Source organism: Lacerta agilis, chromosome 17 (genome assembly GCF_009819535.1).
Source record: "Lacerta agilis isolate rLacAgi1 chromosome 17, rLacAgi1.pri, whole genome shotgun sequence".
NCBI classification, from domain to species: domain Eukaryota; kingdom Metazoa; phylum Chordata; class Lepidosauria; order Squamata; family Lacertidae; genus Lacerta; species Lacerta agilis.
The window spans coordinates 21,290,552-21,316,659 of NC_046328.1; the positions used below are offsets into that span (position 1 = coordinate 21,290,552).

The 26,108-nt window shown below is 47.3% G+C and overlaps 2 protein-coding genes across 2 annotated transcripts in view; one reads left to right on the forward strand and one right to left on the reverse strand.

Moving 5' to 3' along the window:
- The window catches only part of FBXW8 (F-box and WD repeat domain containing 8), a 62,168-nt gene extending 52,892 nt beyond the window's left edge, over positions 1 to 9,276 (forward strand). The window contains exons 9-11 of the mRNA XM_033136131.1: positions 4,223 to 4,396; positions 6,452 to 6,568; positions 8,526 to 9,276. Coding sequence (XP_032992022.1) covers positions 4,223 to 4,396; positions 6,452 to 6,568; positions 8,526 to 8,670 — 436 coding nt within the window. The 3' untranslated portion in view covers positions 8,671 to 9,276. The remainder of the gene's footprint in view (positions 1 to 4,222; positions 4,397 to 6,451; positions 6,569 to 8,525) is intronic.
- Positions 9,277 to 10,131: 855 nt separating this feature from the next.
- Positions 10,132 to 26,108, reverse strand: part of TESC (tescalcin) — a 28,967-nt gene continuing 12,990 nt past the window's right edge. Inside the window, exons 2-8 of the mRNA XM_033174201.1 lie at positions 19,214 to 19,283; positions 16,949 to 17,029; positions 13,704 to 13,843; positions 12,007 to 12,068; positions 11,740 to 11,847; positions 11,107 to 11,154; positions 10,132 to 10,460 (exon numbers count right to left, since the gene is read on the reverse strand). Of these exons, the coding sequence (XP_033030092.1) occupies positions 10,383 to 10,460; positions 11,107 to 11,154; positions 11,740 to 11,847; positions 12,007 to 12,068; positions 13,704 to 13,843; positions 16,949 to 17,029; positions 19,214 to 19,283 (587 nt within the window). The 3' untranslated portion in view covers positions 10,132 to 10,382. The remainder of the gene's footprint in view (positions 10,461 to 11,106; positions 11,155 to 11,739; positions 11,848 to 12,006; positions 12,069 to 13,703; positions 13,844 to 16,948; positions 17,030 to 19,213; positions 19,284 to 26,108) is intronic.

Genomic DNA, 26,108 nt, shown 5'->3' on the forward strand with positions numbered 1-26,108 from the left:
ACAGCAGCAACAACCCTGTGAGGTAGGTTAGGTGGCAGGTAGTAACTTCCGGAAGATCACCCAGTGAGCTTCATGGCGGGGGGTAGGGGTGGAGATGCCCAGGTCCCTACATCCTAAACCCAGCTCCCGAATTCCATCCTTTTCAAGGTTCGATCATTGCGGAACCTCAATGCTCTGGCATTGGTAGCCAGAGCCTGGGAGCTGGAGTTGGTAAGACTTCCCCGCCCCACAAAAGCAGCAACAACTCGAAAAGTGTCTTTTTCCTTCCCCGCCCCCCCCCCGCCCCCGGGAACGGATGCCTGGAAGCCGGGTCCTTGCAAATGAAACCACGACGACTCAGCCAGGGCTCGGTAGATGGAAGGCGGCCTGATTATCATACACGATGCCGGCGGGCAGCTCGCCAGGCCGCACGCTGTCAGGGACGGGGGACGGGGGGCTTGGAAGCAGCGCTTCGGTTTCGCCCAGTGCCGAGCTCTGCGCAGCCCCCCCCCCCCCAGGCAAGAGGAAGAGCGGGAGACAGGCTTTGTTTACTCCATCTGTGGATGCTCTGACAAGCGGCAACGGAGGTGTTGCGCGTGGCCCAGCCTGCCTGAGCACGCTCATTTCCCTTCTCCAGCCTGTCAGATGGATGCCACCCGGTCGGAAGCCTTTGTCCTCCTTTTTGTTCTAATTGTCGGAACGGAGCTATTCCCAGGCTCCTGCCGAGCGGTTTCATTAGAGAAGGGCAATGTGGAGAGGAGGGAGAGGAGGAGGCAAAGCTTTGGATTTGTTTTTTGTTTTTTTGGAACAGCCTCCAGATCGGAGCAGGGATCCTGAACAATGGAAGTGCTGGCACAGGGAGTGTCCTCCTGTCATCCGCTCGGGCCTCCCAGCTTCCGCAGTTCATCATTTCCCAAGGATTAGCTTCCATTCCTTTTCCAGCAGCCTCTGTGGCGGTTCCTGCTCGACTCTCTGGGCTCTGTCATTGTTATACACACACACACACACACACACCCTTTTGGCAATCTGCAATGATTTCATCTTCAGCGGTTTTGGATGATCAAACTGCTAAGCCCTACCTCCTGCATCCATCCACTTGCTCAACTCTCGCACAGCCTCTTTGAGCCCAGCAGCAGGAAACCTCAGGCTGAAAGGCAGCCCTCCCGGCATCTCTGCCTTCCCAGGCCGCACCCCTGACTGACTCCACGTCACACCTTCCTTGGATGTTTTTGCTAGGCTGCAGTGCACGTTCGTAATGCACCCTCACTTCCCTTGAGAAAGCATAGAGAGAGGGGTGCATGAGTGTTAGTAGCTCACAATAGCTTCTTCCATCTCTGCTCCGGGGGACCTCTAGGCTAGATTACTGCAACACATTATTCATGGGGCTGCCTCTAAAGATGGTTGGAGAATCTTCAGCTGGTGCAGAATTCAGGGGCCAGCTTGTTCATCAGGGCAAGATGGTTTTAACGTATTACACCGATCTTGGCCCAACTGCTCTGGCTGCCAGTTAGTTTCCTAGCCCAATTCAAAGTGCTGGTTTGGACCTATAAAGCCTTAAATGGCTCAGGGCTGCAAGGACTGCCTCTCCTGATACGAACTGAGCCGTACCCTGCGATCCTCATCCAAGGCCCTCCCCCACAAGAGGTCTGGAGGGTGGCAACACAAGAATGGTGGGCCTTTTCTGCAGTGTCTCCCCGCTTGTGGAATGCTCTCCCCAGGAGGTCTCAACTAGGGCCGGGGGGGGGGGGCTGGCTGGGTGGAGAAGACACCACTCTGTGCTCATAAGACTTTCCACTCCTGATAGCAGCTAGCAGTTTCATCTCATCAGTGTCCCAACAGCTCAGGCTCTGACCCTGAGCTATAAACACCCGGTGCCCAACCACAGCCCAGACACATGTCCCAGCTACCGCACACTCCATTACTCCCAAGAACAAATAAGCATTGCATGAAAAGGGGGGGGGGATGGACCTTTACAATTCAGTAACTATTGGGGAGATGGCCAGTGCAGGATTAGACAAATTAACAGAGGATCAGGATGGCAGTGGCTGTGTTCTTGCTCTACTGTCCACTGTCGGAGGCAGTATGCTGGGATGGTTTTTCTGCTCAGGTTCTGCTTGCGAGCTGGGAGAGCTTTCCTTCTCATTGACAGATGGTGGCATGATTGTGTGTGGCTTGATTTTATTAAGACCTTTCATAATACATTACAATAAAAAAACAAACTAATCTGAACAAAAACAAACTAATAATAATAATACCCCACCAATAATACCCCAGCCACTCAGAGCAGCTTCCAGCACATATAAAAACATTTATATTCTGATTTTATTTTGTGAACTGCCCTGAGACCTGCAGGTATAGAGCAGGATACAAAACAACAACAACAACAACAATAAACATCAAGGATTAAAAACTTCCCAATACATGGCTGCCTTCAGGTGTCTTCTAAAATTTGTGTAGTTCTTTATCTTCTTGGCATCTGATGGGAGGGCGTTCCACAGGGAGGGTGCCACTGCTGAGAAGGCCCTCTGCCTGGTTCCCTGTAACACCTAGTCCTCTTTCACAGGTAGACCTTAACGTGTCCCACACAGAGAGAGGCAAACCCTCCCAGCTCTCACCTGGGAGCTTCTCTTCCTTCTTGCATCCTCCCACCCTGGGAGATCTTCCCTCCCCTGTCTCTAACTCCAGGTGATTCATCAACTCTCCATCACCTTCTTTAAGCCTGGGTGGAGGACCACAAAAATTACAAAGACCGCAGCAGAGCAAAACCACAAAGCGGTGGGGGGGGGGGGCAGAGAGCAAAGAAATAAGAATATTGAAAGAAATAGGTAAAAAGGACTTCCAACTATCCACCTGTCAGTTATATCTACAAGCATTCTTCAAAATAGTCAAATGTTCAAGATGGATAGCGACGTTTTGACTTGACAACCTATCACTCGCCTGCTTCTAATACCAGAATTCTGGGCCGTCCAATGAAGCTGAACTTTGGAAGATTCAGGACAGACAGAAGAAATAACTTCTTCCCCTAGTGCAGAGTTAAAAGGTGGAATCTGGGCTCCCTCAGGAGGCAGTGATGATTGCCACCAACTTGGAAGGCTTTAAAAGAGGATTAGACAAGCCCACAGAGGAGGCGGCCACCCGTGGCCACGAGCCACAACGGCTGTGTTCTGCCTCCATTGCCGGAGGCTGTGTGCCTTATGCCTGCCAGCAGCTGATATTCAAAGTGGGGGGGGGGGGAGTGCTTTTGCGCTCAGGTCCTGCTTGCAGGCTTCCCATGTGGCATCTGGTTGGCCGCTGTGAGAACAGGATGCTGGACTAGATGGGCCATGGGCTTGATCCAGCAAAGTTCTTCTTGCGTTTTTTTAAGGGGTTTAGACAAATTCATAGAGACAACTGAAGGCAGCCCTGTATAGGGAAGCCTTTTAATGTTTTATTGTGTTGTTCTGTATGTTGGAAGCCACCCAGAGTGGCTGGGGAAACGCAGTCAGGTGGTTGGGGAACTTATAACAATAATAATAATTGGAGCAGCCATTTCCCCCCACTTGAAAATTGAGGTTGTTGACGGATTCTTCTGCCTCTTGTAGCAATTGTCATGCGCAGTCCTAGGTGCTACGTGATTTTTTATTGCAGGTGCGCTGCGGACCACCTGAATGAAGAGGTCTGTGGACCGCACTTTGGGAATCCCTCCCATAGCAGCTAACGCTATCAATGGCGATTCTGGGTTCTGCTTCCACTTTCAGAGGCGACAGTTGCTGCAAATCACGAGCCAAGAGCACTGTTGCACTCGTGCCCTGCTTTGTGGGCTTCTCATGGGCATCTGGTGGGCCACTGGCCTGATCCAGCAGGGCTCTTCCAGTGTTCTTATGTATAAACATCCATTTCTTTTAGGGCATTTCTATCCCACCTTTTTCCTCCAAGGAGCTCAGGGTTGTGTACATGGTTCTCTCCTTCCTCAGTTAATCCCCACAATAATAACCCTGCGAGGTGGATCAGGCTTTGTGGCCGACTTGGGGATTTGAACCCTGCTCTCCCATTTCCTAAGTCTGGCACTCTAACCGCTGCACCACACTGCCTCTCAAAAGATGGCGCAACTAGTGAGAGAGGCTGGCTGTCGGCACATACGGAATCTAACGTGGTTCCAAGTAGATCTTGCTGGAACTACCTCTTCTGGGTTCGTGCTAGTGAAAACATAGCATGGCGACCTCGACGACACAAGACTTGACTTGCTCTTCCGCCTTTGTCTTAGGGTGAGGGTTTTTGACCTCCGCAGAAGCGCCTCCGTTTGCTCCCTCTACGGCCACCAGCTGGGAGTCTCTTCTGTGCAGATGGACGACTGGAAGATCGTCAGCGGAGGGGAAGAGGGCCTGGTGTGTGTGTGGGACCAGAGGATGGGCACCAAGCTCTGGGAAATCCATGCCAGGTAAAGTCAGCTGCCGGTGGAGGCTGGTCCATTAGAGCAAGGGGGGGTAGGTACTTGCCTGAGGGGCAATGCTGAGGCTAACTAGCAGCAGCATCTGCTTTAAGTAAGGAGGCAAGCAGGTGGGGCTTTGATGAGGGGAGACTCTACTGCAATCAATCAATCAATCAATTATTATTTATACCCTACCCATCTGGCTGGGTTTCTCCAGACACTCTGGGCAGCTCACAACCGAATATTAAAAACACAATACAGCATTAAACATTAAAAACTTCCCTAAACAGGGCTGCCTTCAGATGTCTTCTAAAAGTCAGATAGTTGCTTATTGCCCTGACATCTGATGAGAGGGCATTCCACAGGGCGGGTGCCACTACCGAGAAGGCCCTCTGCTTGCTTCCCTGTAACCTCGCTTCTCACAGTGAGGGAACCGCCAGAAGGCCCTCAGCACTGGACCTCAGTGTCTGGGCTAAACGATGGGGGTGGAAACGCTCCTTCAGGTATACTGGGCCGAGGCCATTTAGGGCTTTAAAGGTCAGCACCAACACTTTGAATTGTGCTAGGAAACATGCTGGGAGCCAATGCAGGTCTCTCAGGACCAGTGTTATATGGTCTCAGCTGCTCTGTAGCTATGTATTTTGAAAAAATGTGTTTGTCTATTTCCATGCTTTGGGACTCCCAAATGGTTAATTCCATTCTCAGTGGCATTGCCCAAAGTCTTACAGGGGCTGCTTGAACGCTTACAGCCCAGATTAACCATTTGGTCATTTCTAGTGCTGGCGAAGTTCATTTAGAAGCAGAGCCTTGAGTGTCATCAGCCCAGTCCTGCAGAACTCTTTGCCGCTGGATTTCGTTGTATGGTTTTATGTATAAATGGCTTGGGGGTGGGGGTTCTTTTCTCTAGGAAATGTGGTATCTAAATTATTTTTACAAATATAATAAAATACCCGAGTGCACCTTTTAACTCCTGCTTCTGGCATCTCTGGATAAAGGGATCTCGGATGCCTGATTTCCGTCCATTAATTTAAGTGGCTCTTCTCTGGGCAGGACTAGCATCAGGTATAACCCCAGCCCTGATAAGTCAGGTATGGGGGAACCTGCTGTCCTCGCGGTTGGACTCCCATCTCCCATCATCCATGGTCATGCTGACTGGGGCTGATGTGAATTGGAGTCCAGCACCACTTTGGAGTCCCTCAGAGCCTCTGCTGAAGCTGCCTTTTCACCTTGCCCTGCTTCAGGAATCTGGCTGCACTTCAGCAATTGTCCATTGGGTGGTGCTAAAAGCAGATTTTTAAAACACATATATATTATTCTTATTATTGACTTGAATGGAGACCCACCCCCTTCTCTCCCCTTCCCCTCCAGTGCCACAGCACTAGACTGACCCATTTAACTCAAAACAAGAAAAAGCAGCAAATGGAGACTTTTGGAACAACCAGCGCCACCTGGTGCCTGCCAGATATTTCTGAACTGCAATTCCCATCAGCCCGAGTTCTGGACCGAAACCTCTGGAGGGCACCAGGTTTGTTACTCCAAGTAGACCTATTGAAGTTAGTGGACACAATTTATGCAAGGCAGTTGGTTTTTCAGTGGGTCTACTTTTGAGTATGGCTTTGTTGGAGACAACCCTACTTTTATAAAGTGGGGGGAAAGGACAAATCGTTCAGGGCGGCGATATGGATCATTGCGTGTGGATTTTGTATCCATAGGAAATCCACCCGCAAATGAGAGACTTGAGTTGAGATACGCAGATAACAAATGTTAATTTTGCTATGAATATTGGGCAGTTCCCCCTTGCTAATGCAGCATTCATGTCATCATTTGTGCATGAAAAATGCATTTTTTTTAACTTAGCATTTTCCTGTGTGTGTGGGTGTAGATTTATGTTCCAATCAACTCTGCATTTTAATGACAAGACATTTTTAACGGTGGGGGCAGGGAGATAAACTATTAAAAGAACTTGCACATCATATTTAGAAATGTTAATCGTGGCTCCCATTAAGATTTATTTTTTAAAAAAAATTAAACAGAAACACCAACAACATTCCTTTTTCCCTCCAGGCACCCTGTCCGCCACATCTGGTTCAATAGCCACAGCCTCATCACTGCCAATATCCCTGACGAAAAGGTTCCCCGAGGTGCCAGCATCATGGATGATGACCTAACTGCTCATCGAAGGTAAGAACCAACCACACATGCAGCAGTTTTACCAAGCAGAAAGAGGGTGTCAGGGAACTGCCACCTGGCCTGCTGAGGGGAATGGAGGGTTTGTTAGCATACAGAGAGCCCTGACGCCAATTGAGCAGCAGCACTTCTTCCAGCACGAAGAGCAGCCACACCTCCAGTGGGGAGGAAGGGGAAGGGGCCAGCCGGGAGAGGAGAGGGCTCGGGGATGCTGCTGAGAGCCCCAGCACCTCACCTCAACCGGCTGGTCAGGAAGGAAGCACGCCATTTCCGGCGCCCCAATTCCGCAGAGGGGTCAAACGCAAGGGTAGAAGTGTTTGGGTTTGATATCCTGCTTTATCAAATGAGTGGGGCTGAGAGACTTCAGAGAAGTGTGACTAACCCAAGGTCACCCAGCAGCTGCATGTGGAGGAGCGGAGGTGCGAACCCGGTTCACCAGATTACAAGTCTACCACTCTTAACCACTACACCACACTGGCTCTCAGAGGGTAGGAAGAGATTTGGGGTGCCAAAGCTCTTGTGCTGCGGAAGGAGCTGGAAGGGGCCACTCTTGGATTCTGCCAGCGATTGAGACAGACATGCTTTTTGTAGCTCTGCACTGTAAATAGTTTGCACAATAAAACTGCCAAAAGACTGTTTGGGTTCCTGCTTCGTTAGCACCATCACACGAACCTTACAGAGGCCTAAGAGTCTGAGAAGCAGGGAATGTGAGTGGGCCATGCCCCTGAATGCTCAAAGCTGAGGTGGGAGAGTTAATAGAATTGACGGGAATAATGACTGCAGCCATGTCTGGGTTGACCACCCTGTGGACAGTCCAGTTCATGTGGAATTGCCTAGGAAATGCCTTTTCAGTTGCGGCTCACCATCTATGGGATGGTCTCTCCAGTGAGGCCTGCTGGGCACCTCTCAGTCTCGGGTAAAGACTTGCCTTGCTTCCCCATGGCCTTTGGGGGGGACTGAGCCGAATCTGTCCCACAGTACCTGTGCTGCAAAAGCTTTCTGTGGCCAGGCGTCATCGTCCTCTTTAGGCTGGAGGCAAAAGTATTTCTTTTTTTGGCCAGGTCTTTGGCTCTTAATCATCTGTGGCCTCCTTGAGTGGGTGGGATGTTTTAATCCTGCCTTTTGAAAAACAGGGACTGTCTTTTAGATTTTTTTCTTAAGATGCTCACAGTTACCTTGGTAAAAAGACCACCAATATATTCAGTTAATAATAATAATAATAATAATAATAATAATAATAATAATAATAATAAGAAGAAGAAGAAGAAGAAGAAGAAGAAGAAGAAGAAGAAGAAGAAGAAGAAGTGTTTGTTTCTGTATTAATATGTTAATGTTTCATATGAAGGAGGCTTGCCCCCTCCCCTCCAAAAAATCTTTAGGCACCAGGCGAAAACACATCTCTTCAATCAAGCATTAGGCTGATTTAACCACCTGTGACCTTTTAAATGTGTCGGGGGGGGGGTTATTGGTTTCTTCTGCTTTTGTTTTATTGCATATTTTGTGTTTTCGTTTTGTATTTTTATGCTGTGGACTGCCCTTTGAACTTTGGATGAAGGCTGGTATACAAATGAAATGAATTTTGTGCTCTTTTTGCCCACAATGGTACAGTGGACGCTCGGGTTGCGAATGTAATCCGTGCGGGAGGCGCGTTCGCAACGCACAGTGCCACGGCTGCGCATGCGCATGTCGCAATTTGGTACATCTGCACATGCGCAAGTGCCGAAACCCGGAAGTAACCCATTCCGGTACTTCTGGGTTTGGCGCAGTGCACAACACGAAAACATGTAACCTGAAGCGTCTGTAACCCAAGGTATGACTGTATAATGCAGTTATGTTTTGTCAATCTAAGTTGCTTGGAGACCTCCTAGGTAACAGGTGACTAAGAAGTCAAAACAACAACAACAACAATAGTAACAATAGGCATGCTAATCAGTTCTCTCCCCCAAATCAGACATCGAGGAATCATCTATGCTTACGAGTTCTCGGTGGACCAGCTGGCTGCGGAGAGCATCCTTCCTATCTGCCGCTCCTCTTACAACGAAACGACAGGCTACAACTACAATATTGGCCTGGCGGTCCCCTATGACAACATCTAGCTGCGTTGGGAAGCAAGAGGTGCTGATCAAAGGCCAGCCAACGTGGAGCAGGAAGGACGGTGCCCACGTCCACAGGAAGGTGTTTGGGTCACGGCAGCGGCTGCCGCAGAAACACACGGAGGAGAATGTGAAGACGATCCCGAGTGGCACCCCCTAAAACCCACCTGGATGCAGCGAGGCAGAGGATGGCGAGGGATGCAGCGGGCAGGGTGTGGCGCTTTGAAAAACCCAGGCATGGCACAGTAGGAATGGAGGAGAAGTGCTGGCCCAAAGTGACTCAGGCCCAGAGGAGGAAGAAGAGGAGCAGAAGGGAGCAGTTAAAACAGGGAGCCAAGCAGGTAGAGAAACTGGACTTTGTAACTTTGGGCCCAGGCCTGATCTTTTAGGTTACTTATGGGGCTGGGGAACATGAGGGCTGAGACCACAGCCAGTGAGATAGAGAGGAAGTGAACTACAGTGCCTCTTGAAAGCATGTGTAAATCACTTACCATTTCCTCCTAGGATGTCAGATAGCCCTTGAAACACATTTGGGAAGTTATAACATGCTTCTGGACATGTTTACACAAACAACCTTTTCTATTGATGATGATGATGATGTAAATAAATGATCTTTGATAAAATTGGATACCTTGGTATATTAGATTCAACCACATCTCCTACAGTGGTTTATTGGTGCTTGTTTTTAATCTTTTTTTGCTTTTAAATTGTTTCTCATGCTTTTAACCATATGCATTTTATCATTTTAATGTTGTAAATCCCTTTGGTATGTTTCGTGATTTAGTGGATATAAATACTTTTATAAATATAACAATGCCAACTGGGAAGAACAATGTGGCATGTTTCATGCTACACAGGACATCCCATGTTTTATTTCACAGTTAGCGGAGAGTGCCTAGCACTGCCGAGGATTTTGTAGAAACACCCCCCCCCCCCAAAAAAAAGAATGGATGGTGTAATTTGTGAGTTTGGATCCATCGCTCCAAAAATCCAGGGAAGTCATGTGCCAAAGTCACATTTTTCGTTTGCCAACTTGATTCAAAATGGCACCCGGCAATCAAATGTCAATGTCCCCATGCCAAATCTTAGGAACCCTCGTGGTGGTGATATCCCGAGTGGCGGTCAAGCCTATGCCAAAGAACAGGTGAAGTCATGCCAAAGTCACGTTTCAGTCCGCCATCTTGATTCAAAATGGCGGCTGGCTTGCAAAGTTCAACAGAGAGCACCACCACCCCCCCGCCCTGGGAATCCTCACACCAAGTTCGGTAACGATATTTTAAGACACATAGAGGACAACAGACAGAAATCACTTTCCAATATATATATATAGTAGTTAGAGGCAAGATAATCTGGATCTGATTCCTCACCCTTGGTTAAGAAGGGCACCCGTTGTTTTTTTTTAAGTTGAGTCCCATGACTGTATCTGATCTCAGGATCCACAAGTAAACAAGCTTCTTCCAAGAATTAAAAACAAAACCTGCTTTATTGATGATTTGAGGCTATTGAGGCTTTTTAGTGTGGACAAGAGAGAGAAAATAATTGTATAGCCAAAGCCAGGCACATCAACTCCTAAACCTGCTACCCCCCCCCAAAAAAAAACCTTCCCCAGCCGTGGGAGATGCAGTTCCTCCTTAATACCCGTATCGACCGCCTGACGGTTTCCGTCCCAGGTCGCTCCAGAAGGCACCAACACCTCAGTCCCAGCTTCTCCGCGGTCAGTAGCACATTGCGATCGGCTCCATGGTCAGGAAGCGGACGTGCATCTTGGTCTCGATGTCTATCCCTTCCCAGATCTGGCGGTGGAGAGGCAACAAAAGCAAGCTTGAGCCACGAGTACAGGTTAAGGGCCCTTTGTATGCTGCAGGCCACAAACTAAGGTCGGTTGCCGATAAGCTGCAGATTTTGTACCTGCTACTCTTATGAGTTCATTCGAGTCATAGAGCTGGGGGCGGGGGAATAGTCTTGTTAGCAAGCCAGTCAAACTTGTCCCTCCCCTTGTCTGATGCAAAAAATCTGAAGCATGCCTAACAGACCAAAGGTTTCCGATGGGGAAAGCTCTCCCACTTTGCCACCCCCCACCCCCCGCCCCAGTATCAGGTCCCTTCCTCAAACAGGTCTTGCTGTCAGGATGCTTCTCTCACTTTTCTTATTTAGAAGCATTTATATAACAGCTTAATGTTTTTAAAATCTCTCAAGCAACTTGCAATTTTTAAACAGAAACAAAAATCATTAAAATGCAGCCTGAAACCAATAAAACAGCAATATGAAAACCTATTAAGCAGGGTTAAGGTGATTTAAACAGGATCGAATTTTAAAGGTAACAGAAAGCCTAGCACTGTGTCCCTCCTCTCTGTCTCTCTCACTATCCTGCCCCCGCCCCTCCCACAGGTTGGTCTCCATCACTTCCGCCAAGCAATAGGGTTAGCATCAATTTATAACCTTAAGGAAGTCTTCAAATGTGATTCCCTCGTATATTTGATCCGGCTCCTGCAACAAGAACAGAAACATTACGTTGAGCGGTGAAAGTCCTATGAGGGCAGGGGAGGCGTTCTGAGAAAAAACGGAGGGTGGGGCCCTGCCCCTTGCACCCAGTCCCTTGCACCCAGTCCCTTGCACCCAGTCCCTTGCACTTCTTAACTCAAAGCATAAACCTACATGCCATTCTTAAGGGCAATGTTTTCCTAGAAGGGCTTACAGCACAACCATAATGCACAATCGAGGAAAAACATAACTCAACATTAAAATGGGTGGGGAACCTGGGCCAAATCTGGCCCACCAGTCCATTTTTTCCCCCTAAATACACACCCACATGCCACACACCTGATGTCAGGTGTGGGGGCAGAGAGACACGCAGCCTCAAAAAGTGGAATAGCATCAGCGGGTGTATGGGGAGTTCAATCCTGCTTTGTACCTCTCCAACCCCCCCCCCCAATCTTTCCAAGCATTATCTGGAGATGGGGATTGAACCTGGGACCTCCTGCAGGCAAGCAGATGCTCTACCACTGAGCTACGTCCCTTCCTCGCCTCGGAATGACCGTATGCTGGCCATCTGCAGCGTTGCGCTCAGCCTACCATTTGCCCCACGCAGATGCTGGCAGCCTCCATCATGGCTCCGTCTGCGATGGACCTCGCCGATTCCTTATCCAGGTGGGGGTTCCCCGAAAGCATCTCTTGCACAACCTGGAGGGCAGAAGCAAGTTGCAAACCAGTTGGAGGAGGAGGAGGAGGAGGAGCGGTGCTGGGTCATTGAAAGTGCGGTTAAGGGAGTGGAATGCAATAATAATAATAATAATAATAATAATAATAATAATAATAATAATAATAATAATAATACATTACATTCCTGTATTCTTGCAGAGTGATCTTCCCGTCACTGTCCGCATCGTACATGTGGAAAAGAACTAGGGGAGAGAAGGCAAAATAAATTAGGGCCAGGAGTAAGCAGCTTAAAAGCACAGTACTATGCATTAAATAAACTCCTTCAAAACCCATATTTACCCCGCACAATGGTAACTGAGCCCAACATTTCAAACCAGGGACTGTATCAAACACCAGCAAAGTTCTTGTGCCAGTAGGCAGGGGAAGGGTGGGTGTGGGTGTGTAAAATCAAGAACACATAATTTAATGACTTACAAAAATAACTACAGCTTGAATGCAAATGAAAATTAAACAAGCACGGACCAAAAAGGAAATTACAAATGTGGGTCATCTCATTCATAGCCCATGGGGGGGGGGGAGACAGGGGCATAGCAAGGGGGGGCGGGCCGCCCCGAGTTCCATAATGGAGGGGGTGACAAATTATCAAGGAACAATTTTTATTGAAAAAAAAAATTCGAATTTTTTTTTTGAATTTTTTTTAAATGCCTGCTCCAAAGGTCTTATCTTACTATACTAGGGGTTATATAGCTATATATGAAATTTCATGCATATCGGTTAATATCTTGACCCTCCTCCACCAAAATAGCTGTTCACTTGGCTGTTTTCCTATGTCGTGAAGGCTGAAATTTCAGTTCAGTGGAGCACTTACTGTTCCCAACCCTAACCCTGTGGAAAGCCATCTAATGAGACTTTAATTTGATTTTGAGATGTTTTTAGGAGGTAATTTAATTATTGTTTGATTTTATACCAATGTTATGTATCTGATGTAAGCCACCCTGAGCCCGACTTCGGCCGGGGAGGGTGGGATATATAAAAAAGTTTTTTTATTATTATTATTACTTGTTATTATTCCTTTGTAAGAAAATATGAAATAACTTAAAACCATTTTTGCGGGGGGTGGGGGAATCAATGGGGGGGTTGACAAGAAATTTTCCGCACCGGGTACCACCTGACCTTCCCATGCCTGGGGGGGGTGAGGTGACAAAAGAATTTTTGCCCCCGGGTACCAATTTACCTTGCTACGCTCCTGGGGAGAGAACAATTACTGATATTGGAGCGTAGTAACATATTCTTTCTTAAAATATAGGATTTGCTTTACTTATAAATCTCAGGATATTGTCCTCAAGGTCTTACAATGTTCTCACTTGACGATGAAAAGTCACCAAGAATGCCAAATAGCAGGAGGCCTTTGAACATCATCACCGTCATGAAATAAGTTTTCACCCCCTGGTTGAAAATGATGGGCAGAGAAGAGGGGAGGGGTGTCCTCCAGTATACCTTAACCTTCGACTTAATTTTTCCACAATAGCTATGGACCAGATTCCGACTGTACCATAAACCGTTATCTAATCCCTCCTTTTAAAAACTATTTCTACAATAACCATCCTAGCACCTCTCAATAAGTACAGGATCAGTTCTTTATCCAAAGCACCTTCATTTGTCCAGAACGGAATGTGGCCCTCGATAGGAAGAAGTTTCTCCGCTAGATGATTTTGAAGTGGGAGATGGGAGGGCACACAGTGGACATGGAAGAAGGGGAAGAAGCTCCAGGCACCATACACTTTACAGCTAAACATGAACGCAGTGGGTGCAGGCAGACCAATCCTCCCATCTGCCAACAAAACAACAGGCTCGACCGAGAAAGGGGAGCACCTTACATTTTAGCTTCTTCTTCCGGAATCGATCGAGCTGCTCGTCGTCCATGCCCATCTCAATGGGCCTGAAATTGGACATGATCGTCAAGAAGTCTTCAAAGTTGATCTCCTCCGCCAACCCGTCCGATGATTCTCGAAGGTTCCTATCGGCATGAAAGCACTCAGAACACTTTTGACATGAGGAACACCTGATGATTCAGAGCCCTCCATCCTCAGGCTGGGCTCCCAATGCAGACCTAGTCAGCATGGGCAATAGCCAGGGGTGATGGGAGTCAGGGCCCAGAAGAATCTGGAGGGCACCGTGTTGGCAAAGCTTGTTCTACACACCCATCAGCCCCTGCACTTTTTTGGGGGGTGGGGTGGGGTGAGGGAAGTGGGTTTGCAAAGACACGGCCTTATTTAGAAATGGGTTGGCTGCTGTGTAGGGGTGTCCCAGACATTTGAATAAAATCAACACATCTGTAAGAACTCATATCTTTCATTGTGGCAGCACTCAAACTTTGGAACTCCTTTCCTATTGACACAAGGCAGGTACCTCTCCAGAAACAGCTAAAAACTGTTTTTCTTTTAAAGGCAAGCCTATCCAAATATGTAGGGACGCGGGGGGCACTGTGGTCTAAACCACAGAGCCTAGGGCTTGCCGATCAGAAGGTCGGCAGTTCGAATCCCTGCAACGGGGTGAGATCCTGTTGCTTGGTCCCTGCTCCTGTCAACCTAGCAGTTCAAAAGCACATCAAAGTGCAAGTAGATAAATGGGTACCGCTACGGCGGGAAGGTAAACAGTATTTCTGTGCGCTGCTCTAGTTCACCAGAAGCAGCTTAGTCATGCTGGCCACATGACCCGGAAGCTGTACGCCGGCTCCCTTGGCCATTAACGCGAGATGAGCGCCGCAACCCCAGAGTCATCCACGACTGGACCTAATGATCAGCAGTCCCTTTACCTTTTTATCCAAATATGTAGAATGCCGACCTGTGTTTTAGTCTGCTTTTAGCTGATCACTAATTTTAATTTGAAAGTTACAGGTAGGTAGCTGTGTTGGTCTGCCATAGTCAAAACAAAATAAAAAATAAAAAAATCCTTTCAGTAGCACCTTAGAGACCAACTAAGTTTGTTCTTGGTATGAGCTTTCGTGTGCATGCACACTTCTTCAGACGAAAGCTCATACCAAGAACAAACTTAATTGGTCTCTAAGGTGCTACTGGAAGGATTTTTTTTTTTAATTTGAAAGCTTCATTTTTAAAAAAAAAATTTTATAAAGAATTTATTGGTTTTCCAAAAAGATAACAGACATATAAAAACAATACGAACATACTACATACTAAAAGAAAATAGACAAAAAAAGAAAATGAACTCATACAAAAGCATACATAAAACACCTATTTAACTATCTTAATCTTATTTCAAATCTTATTCCATGGACTTCCCCCGTTCTCTCTTCTGCGTTCAATTCTAATTTACTTTAGTAATTAATTTGAAAGCTTCAAATAACCGAATTTACTGATGCTTTGAGGTTTTCCCTTCTGCTTACAATCAAGCAGTATATAAACTGTGATAAGATAAGCAGAGGATAAATTGTTTGCTTACAGAATTTAAATGTGACAAGTGCCATTTGCCAACAAATGCATAGAAGAATGGAATGCATCCCACACACAGCCCAAGTCCCCAAAGTGCTAAGGATTGTCTACACTGACAGTAACTGCAGAGGCGTGATGAGTTGGTCTGACTAAATGGATTTTCTGTGGCAAAGGGAAATCTAGGTCAACAGCTTTTAAAAAGCATGCATTGGCATTTTGAGGATGAAACCATGTGGATGTGGCAAAAATAAATAAATGGCAGCAACAGAAGAGCCTTCTAGATGAGGCCCAGCATCCTTTTCTCACACTGGCCTTTGGGAAACCAGCAAATAGGACCTGAGCACAAGAGAGAGAACACTCCCCTCCTGTGGTTTCATAATAATCATAATTTATTATTTATATCCCGCCCATCTGGCTGAGTTTCCCCAGCCACTCTGGGTGGCTTCCAACAGAATATTAAAAACTCGATAAAACATCAAACATTAAAAATTCCCCTAAACAGGGCTGCCTTCAGGTGTCTTCTAAAAGTAAAATAGTTGTTTATTTCCTCGACATCTGATGGGAGGGCGTTCCACAGGGAAGGCACCACTACTGAGAAGGCCCTCTTCTCTGATTCCCTGTAATCTCATTTCTTGCAGTGAGGGAACCGCCAGAAGGCCCTCAGAGCTGGACTTCAGTGTCTGGGCTGAATGATGGGGGTGGAGATGCTCCTTCAGGTTTACTATGCCGTGGCTGTTTAGGGCTTTAAAGGTCAGCACCAACACTTTGAATTGTGCTCGGAAACGTACTGGGAGCCAATGTAGGTCTTTCAGGACCAGTGTTACATGGTATTGGCAGCCACTCCCAGTCACCAGTCTAGCTGCCACATTCTGGATTAGGTTCTAGCAACTGGTATTCAAAGGTGAGCTTTGCCATCATGGCCAGTATCCATTAATAAGTCTTATTTATTCTGCATGGATTTGCACAAACCCATTTTTGAAGCCATCCAGCTTGGCCATCACTGGCTCCTGTGGCAGTGAGTTCCACAGTTTAACTATGCACTGTGCAAAGTGCATCATGTTTCTGACCATGGAGACAAAGCACAGCCATCACGGCTAGTAAGCCACTGATACTCTCATCCCTATGATGCAAGAGGAAGGCAGAAGGCACCCAGGGAAAGCGGGCCAATGTTTGGGATGCCACCAAACAGGGGCCACCAAATGAAATCTTTGATTTTGTTTATTTGGCAGGATTTATAGACCACTGAATAATCATCATCATCAATCATCATCATCATCATCATCATCATCATCTCTAAGCCTTTTACATAAAATGCAATAAAATATTCACCAGAATAAAAGAAGAATAAAACCAGACCTTAAAAAATAGTAGGCATAATGAAATTACCAGAATGTTCTTGAAATGGTTGGTTCTATCGACAAGTCTGCCTAATGAAATTACACGTCTGTAATTTTGCCTAACAAAAGCAGCCTTTAGCAGGCATTGAAAAACAGGACGGAGAAGCTACCTCAATCCATGACTGATTTTTAGCTGTTTGTTTATGCGGTTTACCGTTGTTGTTTTTTAATATCTTATGTGTGGAGAGGGATTTGAGGTTAAGGAAAGCTGCACAGTTCTTGTTGCTATAGGGAACAACCCCCCCCCCCAGGGAGGCCAAGCACCCACAACATTACCTCTTGTCAAAAAAGGCCTGGACAATTTTGGATCTAATTGGATTGAACTCCAGATCAGGGACGCGATCAAAGTTCTCCTTGCTGCGGAAGTAGAAAAGGACAAAGAGAGAGAGAGATAGTGAGTGAGAGAGAAACGTTTCTGAAGACAAATGGACGATCTCTTCAGCACAGGGTCATGGCTCAGTGGCAGACCTGAAGTTTGGTTTGGTGTTTTTTTGTTTTTGCATTTTGAAGATTTTAGGTTCATGGCTTTGGGAATGTTTTGAACTGTTTTATAGAATGCTTTGCTTTGTTTTAAATGGCACGTCAGTTCGCTACCCTCAGCTCCTTGGGGAAGAGCAGAGGGATATAAGTTCAATAACTAACTAACTAAATAATAGTTCTAATAGCCAATGTGGTGTGATGACTAGAGTGCTGAACTAGGACTTGGGAAGCCAAGGTTCGAATCCCCATTCAGCCATGAAGCTCACTGGGTGACCTTTGGCCAATCGCCGCCTCTCTGCCTAATAACCTACCTCACAGGGTTGTTGTGAGGATGGAAATTTGGGGTGGGGGAACCACGTATACCACCTCCTTGAGCTCCTTGGAAGCAAAGACGGGAGGTAATAATGTGATACATAAATTGAGGGATATGATTTCTCCCCTCTTCCTAGCAACAACAAGCCACTATATTTCTGTCCTGTTCCAGGCCTGGCCTGTCAGCCACTGCGGCACATCCCTGATGCCTGCAAGATTCTTTCGCAAACGGGATGATAGACTCCTTTTCCCAGCGACCTCAGCATCTCTCCGCTGGTTTTCTAGGGAAGGGGCCAAGCGGGTTCCCTCCTGCCTCTTGACAGGGCATCTGCCCCCTTGCAGAGTGAGCCTCCTCAGTCTCCTCTGCGACTCTGCCTGAAACTGTTTGTACATTTCCTGCAGAAAGGTCAACCTTCCGTGCAGCGCAGGTGGAGGCCGGCCGGCAGAGCTGCAGGGGGAGAAACCAGCGAAGGAAACAATCCCTCTCACTTGACATTGAACTATATTATGGGTAGGAGTTGGGAGTCAACATTTCAAAACACCGCCCCACCCCCCATAAGCATCAAAACACAACATTTATTGAACCACAACTCCCATCTTCGCTGGCTTGCTGGGGCCGATGATGGGAGTTGTAGTCCAGCATCCTTTGGAGAGCTAGAGGTTCCCCCTCTCCCTGATCTGGACCAAGGATGAGGAGCCAGTGTTGCTGGGACTCCCAACTCCCATCAGCCCCAATGGTTCAGAGATTATGGGTGTTGTAGGTTCCTCTCCCTGTGGTTCCCCACCCAGTCGGCGATAAGGCACCAGGCATGGGTCAGCGGCAGGAGCAGGAAAGAGGAGGTGTCTGTCTTTCTCCTGATCGATGGCCTCGCCTGCTTCCCCACAAAAGCTGTGAGCCTTGTACGGAGAAAGGCCTGTCCTTTTGAGAGAGCCACCTGGGGTTTGGCCTGGAGGAGCAAAATCTCATTACGGGAGAGAACAGGGCAGAAAACAGCCAATTGATTAGCAAGCCGTTATCTGGTGGGACGATCAGCCCAGGACAGACCTTGACAAGGACCAGTCTCCACATTGCACCCTTCCCTGTGAAGTTGGCTGTGGAACAGGGGAAGCTGCCTTCCGCCCAGTCCACCTGTTCTTCCAGCCCAGTAAAGACAAGGGCTCTTCATCAGCCCCAACCAGCACAGCCAGCGGTCAAGCATGATGGAAGCTGGAGTCCAAAATCATACAGAACAGGGATGCTTAACGGGTGCTCCATGGATGGGATTCATCAGGGGGGTCCATCAACCAGGGGCAAAAAGGTGTTGCCACCACCAACACAATGCAAATTGTATGCAACGTTTTGTGTGTAGGTGTGGATTTTTCTGGGAGGGGTGGACCAGATCTTCAAAGGGGAGTCTGTGACCTTTGAAAGCCACTAATTTAGAGGGTCACAAACCACCTGTTCCTGGTGCATTGGGAACCCTCCTAGTGTTGGGCTTCCTTAAGTATCCACACTCAGAAAATAAATCCAGTGCTTTTTTTCTGGGGGGGGGGGACGCAGGGTATGCATAAAGTACCCCTAAACATTTTGTGAATCTCTGTACTTTTGTCCATTTACTGTGTTTATTTCCCCCGGTTTGAACTATAAAATGGTGATTTTCTTGAGTCAAAATGAGAGTACCCGTAAACATCTTTTTAGAAGAATAAATCATATGATATTATGAATAAATCCATTATGATATAGGGCTACGTATAGGTAATATACTGTACCGAATAGTTGGCTGATCCCCACTTAGCTGCTTGAATCGCCGATGCAGATTCTCAATTTGATCTGAAGTGACTATGGAGAGAAGAGACAGACAGACAGACACTCCATTTACTTATATTTAAGCCTTACATACTTGTAAACTCCACCCTTCACTAGGGATGGGCAAATGTGCCAATTTCAGTTTTCCTCCCTTTCTCATTCCCCCATTTTAAGTTCAGTTTTCCACATGAGGTTATTAATTTATTATTATTATTATTATTATTATTATTATTATTATTATTATTATTATTATTATTTCATCATGAACATTCACCAGCAGTTTGCGGCTGGTTTTTATATGCAATTTTGCCCGATATTTTTTGGCAAACCAATTTCCTAAAATATAACGCACTTTTTAATCAGACTAATATACACACTTTAAACACATCTTCCCATAGTGCATGTAGCCTGGCTGGAGAAACTGCAATTCACAGCATGGATTCTGAAGCGTGGCTGTGTTTCAGTTTGCGTACGACTGTTTCAGATAGCACAGATGTGGTTGGCTTGCCTTTACATTCAGACTGGATTTATTTTCTTCCCCATCCCCAAAGCCCAGAAACGCCTGCACCAAAAGTCCCCTATTCCAGTTTTAAGAAATCCTTCTTGGTGAAAAAAGAAGGGGTGTGTGTGAGTGAGAGAGAGATCACAGGTCACCACTACTGTGTTTCCCTGAAAAGCCGTGTGTGCAATCTTGAGGCAGAGAAGAACAGAAGAAGCAAGGGTTAAGGCTCTTCCTCCGATCAAACTGGAAGTCCCACAACTGCTTTGCATTGCAAAATAAATACAAATTAACCTGTCAGGAGATGCTCAAACGTCTCCCTTAGGATTTGGTTGCGATGCAAAACAAGACCAGGAAGGGCCATTTTGTCCTGGAATATCCAAAGGCGCTCTTTGTGTTGGCATGAATGGAGCAGTAGAGGCAGGTCCATTTGGGCATGTGGGCGGGGGCACTGCCCCACCAAGCTCAGCCTGCCCTCAGGCAGCCTCCACTGGCCTGTCTAGGGATGCCCCTGCCCCAGCCTCCACTCACAACCTGTCTAGGGATGCCCCTGCCTGTCAGCTTGCTCCTCCTTATAGTCTCAGTCAGGACCGGTGCTAGGGTTTCTTGCGCCCTAGGCAGACCACCTTCTGGCGCCCCCCGCCCCCTGCCAAAGCCTGCTTTAGCGGGAGGTGGGGGTGGTGGAGAGGCAAGCAGCCATTTCTCCGCTGTAGCGGAGAAGCTGCTGCTCGCCCGCCCCGCCCCCTGCCAAAGCCTGCTTTAGCAGGAGCTGGGGGTGGTGTGTGGGGCAAGCAGACCTCTCCGCTACAAAAAGAAGCTGCTGCTAGCCCCCCCCAAGCCTGGCCAGCGCCCCCTCCATTTTGGCGCCCTAGGCAATTGCCTAGTTCGCCCTGGCCTCAGTGTCTTCCCCACTGCAGAACTCAGCAGGGAGGGGACTCAGCTAGAATCAGTTGGCTCTGCCTGCCAGAGGCTCTGGCTCCCCCTGCTGGTGGGCTCCCTGCCTTCTGTCCTACCAGTCCCAATGGAAAGGAGGTTTCCTTTAAATACCTGGGCAACTAGCCACTTTAAAGAGACTGTATATGTGACTGTGTTTAGGGGGTCTTTGCCCTGAAAGGGGACATGGAAGTAGTTGGGAATCTCTATATATTTCAGGGCAAAGACCTCCGAAATGCAGCTTGCGTGCATCACTGCACCTTAAAAATTAAAACATCTCATCATAACAAAACGAGAACTCTTAAAAATAGAGAAAGCGGTCGGGAAACAGTTCACAGGCCACAACGGCACTCATAGGAAACCTTATTTTAAGCAAGATGGAAAAACCAGCAGCAATGTAAAGCATGAAATAATCATATCCCCCAAAGGTGATTAGATAAATAGATATGAGAAAGAGAGAGAGAGAGACTATGAAGACTTGGATCACATATACCTTGGCAGTTGGAGGGAAGGATATATATATATATATATATATATGTATATATGTATATATATATATATATACTATAGTTTATTTTAAAATATATTCAAAAAACCCTCTTCTTCGCTCTTAGCAAGGACATCCAAGGTGTGAAGGGGAAAAAAACACATTAAAACCAAATCTAGGCAATAAACCAGATTAAGAACAAAAAAGGAAATCGTTTTAGAGCAGGAGAAACAGAATAAACCTTCACTTAAAATAATAATAATATGCAGTATTTTATACTACAATACTGGTTTTTGTACTGTACCCATCGCACTGTATGTGCGAATGGCCTATGGCCCAAGCATTAATAAACTACTACTACTACTTAAAGAATAAATTAAAAAGCATTAGGCTTGTATCCAGTGCTAGCCCTACTCAGAGCACAACCATCTAAATAAGTGGACCTAACTTAGCTGTATCCATCCATATTTTTGAGTAGGACTAGTACTGGTATCTTCCTATATACATAAAAATGTAAGGGTGTCATCACACTGAGGTTTGTGTGGCTGCCTATTGGGTTGGGGTGAGCTGTGGGGGGGGTAGTCAAGGGGGCAGGAAAGGTATAAAGAGAGGGAGGATTGGCAAGTGCGAGGGAAGGGAGTAGGCAAAGGGGTTGGTGAGCAGAGGGGGCAGCCCCTAGTATAATATATGGCAATAGAATCTTTGGAAGTGAAAAGGGACCACTTGACTCATCCAGCTGAGCCCCTGATTAGCTAAAGGAGCTGAACATAAAAGCCCTCCATTTCAAACCACAGCACCCTCGCGCCAATCTGCTAGATGGACCCAACTTTTGACACACACACACACACACACACACACCCCATTCCACTGACACTTCTTTTTTGGGTTGTGTGCACAACAAAACAAAACCCTGCCCTCTCCCCACCCCCAGCTGATAACCTGATAACAGCTTGCTGGACAGTGGCAGGTATTTGCCAAGTTCCAGCCTGTAACTGATACGAGTTCGACTTCTGCCAATATAGATGGGAGTGCCTGGTGATAATCGGCGCCCAGAAAAGCCACATACCTACAGAGACTCTGGTTAGTGCCTAACCCTCCATTGCTCCCCCTGACTTAGGATCATAGAATTGTCGAGTTGGAAGGGACCCAAAGGATCATCTGGTCCAGTGTTTCTCAAACTTGGGTCTCTCCGGCTGCTGTTGGACTACAACTCCCATCATCCCTAGCTGGCAGGACAACTGGTCGGGGATGATGGGAATTGTAGTCCAAAACAGTTTGGGAAGCACTGATCTAGTCCAAACCCCAAATCACAACTTAGTACAGGGGTGTGGAACCTCAGTCCCAGGGGCTAAATGCAGCCCTGCAAGCTTCTCTATCTGGCCCTTGGGACTCTTCCCAGGCCACACCTCTCCCCACAGGCCACACCCCTCACGAGTCCTTTGCACTCTTGTCAAGTGTTTTTGCCTGGCTGGAATGTGTCCTTGGCTGCGTGGTGGGCGGGGAAGATGTGAAGAAACTAGGCTACTGTACTAAAATAACATTTACATATGTGGTTCCATCCACTTTTGCCTGTGGCCATGCCCACCACGGGTGCAAAGTCCTTGGACGGTTCTCCAGAACAGAATGCGACCCTCGGGCTGGAAAAAAAAAAAAGACCCCCCGCCCCAGACTAATGCCTTCCTCCAGGAGCAGAGAAGGTCCCAGGTCTCTGGAAAGAAAGCGGAAGCTCAAATCTGCTTGTGACTCAGCAACTTCCTTTCCACGAACTGCAAACAAAACAAAACAAAACCCGAAGGGAAACTCTCTCTTGAAGGCCAGCTGACAACTGGCGCTTGTTAGGATTGTTAACGCTGACTCATGAAATAATGCTGCTCTGCTCTACTGACGATGTCAAGATGCCTCAATCTCACCGCTACTCCCTATAATACAACCCAGGTAAAACCCACGTTTTGTTTGGGGCACTTTTCACCTGCTCTTTGCTTAAACAAATCCCAGAGTGGTGAAAAAACATCAAAGCGCATAATGCACAATGATATTATTTTTTTTAAAGAAAGAATAAAAATAAACAAACTGGGGAATACCTAGGGGTTGGTGAGGTTGACCCCCATCAAAAGGAGGCAGGACTGAGAGGGTCACAAAAATTGCACATCTCCACTCTGGGCTCAGCTCCTCTGGCGAGGGCCAGAACTGGGAGCAGGGGGTGAGAGTACAAGGGCGCAAGGGAGCTTTGGTAAGCTTCTGAAAACAGCCAGTGGACAAGCATGGCGGGGTCAGGTGCAATCCAGTGTGCCACTCTGGCGTAGGTTAGGAAGACTGAGATCCTTTCCACACTTTTGTCTCTGGCCCTGCCCAGCACTTCCCCCAAAATTGTCCCAGAAGGAATATGGCTTTCAGGTTGAAAGGGTTCTCCCCTCTTCTCTAACCACTAGACTGCCTTCTAAAAGAAGAGGGTCCGGTTCAGGGGAACCACAGCGCAAGCATTTTCCTGATCAAATTATCCCACCCTACCTTGCCATCCATTTCCAAGCTGCTATTTAAACCCGTGGGGCCAAACATGCAGATACTCAAACTATGGTAGACCAGAGACGGGTCTTTTTCCCTGGTGGAAAAACTGAACCACCCAGCACTGTGTGAAAAGCAAATGTGGCACATGGGATCTGCTTTAGCATTACGTAGCTGGGTGGGGGAGGCATTTTAACACCCCAAACTACAAAAAACTACTACTACTACTTCTGGGTGAACCTATTACCCAGACCTCCTCAGTTGGTAGAACATGAGACTCTTAATCGCAGGGTCATGGGTTTGAGCCCGAGTTGGGGAAAAGATTCCTGCAATGCATGGGGTTGGGCCAGATGATCCTCACACGGTCCCTACAATCCTAGGATTCTATGATCCTTGATCAAATGTTTCCTACAGCTTCCCAAACTGGTCTTTATGCCTGGCTGTGACCCTCAGGCATGGCTCCTTCCACCTCTCCGATGCGAACCATCACATTACGGTTCTGCTGCCTTTGTCGCTGTTGCCAAATTGTTCGAATCCAATCTTACGTATTATGCAACAAATCTTAAAAATAAACAGTGAACTTTAAAAAGAGGGGGTGGGGAATGAAACTTCAAACGCTCCAGAAAATAAAAATCCCTGCTCCAAATCACTCGTCGTATCATTTGATCAATGGGTTCCCATGTATATGTACTCTCATTCCATCACAGATGCTGCAAATTCCAACCCATGACCTTCATGCAACTTTGCCATTTTAAACACAAAGCTAATTTGGGGGTAGCTTTTTTTATTCTCACAAAAAGGGACCCCCTCCTCCCTTTTATTTAGCTTTCTACGTGCCCCCCCTCCCCGCCTGCTACTGACTTTTGACATTCTCACTGCCTGACATCATTATTGCCATGGAAACTAAGGGACCCATAAATCTTTTAACATCTGGAAGTTTAGTTTACTCTGCATTTACATTTTTTCTCTTTGTTTTTTTTTTTTTTTAAAGCATCGTATAAACTTCAGGCACTTAACGCTACAAACCAGAACTCGGAATGGTGATTTCTTAAGAGGTTGAGGTTTTCCCCCAGTAAGGGATTGGTGTGTGCATTTGGAAAGGAACTCCCCGCCAGTGGACAAAAAACCTCAAGGCTTCTGTTTGCAAAATGGAGAGATCTGGAGAAAATACTGCCTTCTGCTGGTTTTCAGAACAGTAGCCTTTCACTGACTCTTAGCCCAATCTTGTGGAATTGCAGAGTTAGAAGAGAGCTCAGGGGCCTTTTAGCCCAGGTTAAAAGGTAAAGGACCCCTGGACCTCCAGATACCTCCGGTCCAGTCAAAGGCGACTATGGGGTTGTGGCGCTCATCTCACTTTCAGGCCAAGGGAGCCGGCATTAGTCCACAGTCAGCTTTCCGGGTCTTGTGGCCAGCATGACTAAACCTCTTCTGGCGCAACAGAAACACCATGACGGAAACCAGAGAGCATGGAAATGCCGTTTACCTTCCTGCCATAGTGGTACCTATTTATCTACTTGCACTGGCATGCTTTCGAACTGCTAGGTTGGCAGGAGCTGGGACAGGCCAACGGGAGCTCACCCCGTCGCAGGACTTCAAACCGCCGACCTTCCAATCAGCAAGTCCAAGAGGCTCAGTGGTTTAGACCACAGCGCCACCTGCTCCTGCAATGCAATCTTGGGGGCTGTGCGGGTGCAAGAGAGAGAGAGAGAAATGCCTTCAGATTCTTGAGAGGAAGGGTAGCCCATATAAGTTGAATCCATTAATAAATAGCAGTGCTAACAAGCGATGGAGCCAGGGATTGCTGGGACACACACACACACACAACTTTCTGCCACCATCAGAGAGAACATGGCAACCACCACCGCTCTTCTTGCACAAGCTCCATCTTGTTCATTTCCCAAACCATCTGCTCTTCATCCGGAGGATGACGTGACAAAGCTCACATCAAAGCTGTTCGCGGTGGCTGTCGAGGAAACAGGCCTCCAGAGAGGCCCACCCACAAATTTGCAAAATAGCCAAACTGTTTCCTCAGTGGCCATCCTCACATTTAAGGAGCACTCAGTCAAGTTTTGTAGCGTCTCTGGTGGGAGACACATCATGCTCCTTCTGGGATAGGTTTTCCACCTTTGGTCTTCCCCCTGCGCTCACCTGTGGCTCCTAGAAGCTGCTGCCAGCATGAGACTGCAGCCACACCCTGGGAATTGGCTTTCCTTGGGCGGCTAAACCAGGAGAGGGTAGCCAATGGGTCTCAAACCTTCAGTGAGTTAGGGAGTTCCTCTGCATGCAAAGACAGGCTCTAGCAGGTTGAGCAGGTCAAGAAGGCAATTTCGATACCTGCTGCAGGGGGAAGTGAGGGGCAGATGGGGCTTGTCAACCTGGGAAGGTAGCGCATCTAAGAGAAGGAAAACTCTGATCCTAAACTTCTGCTGCCTTGCAG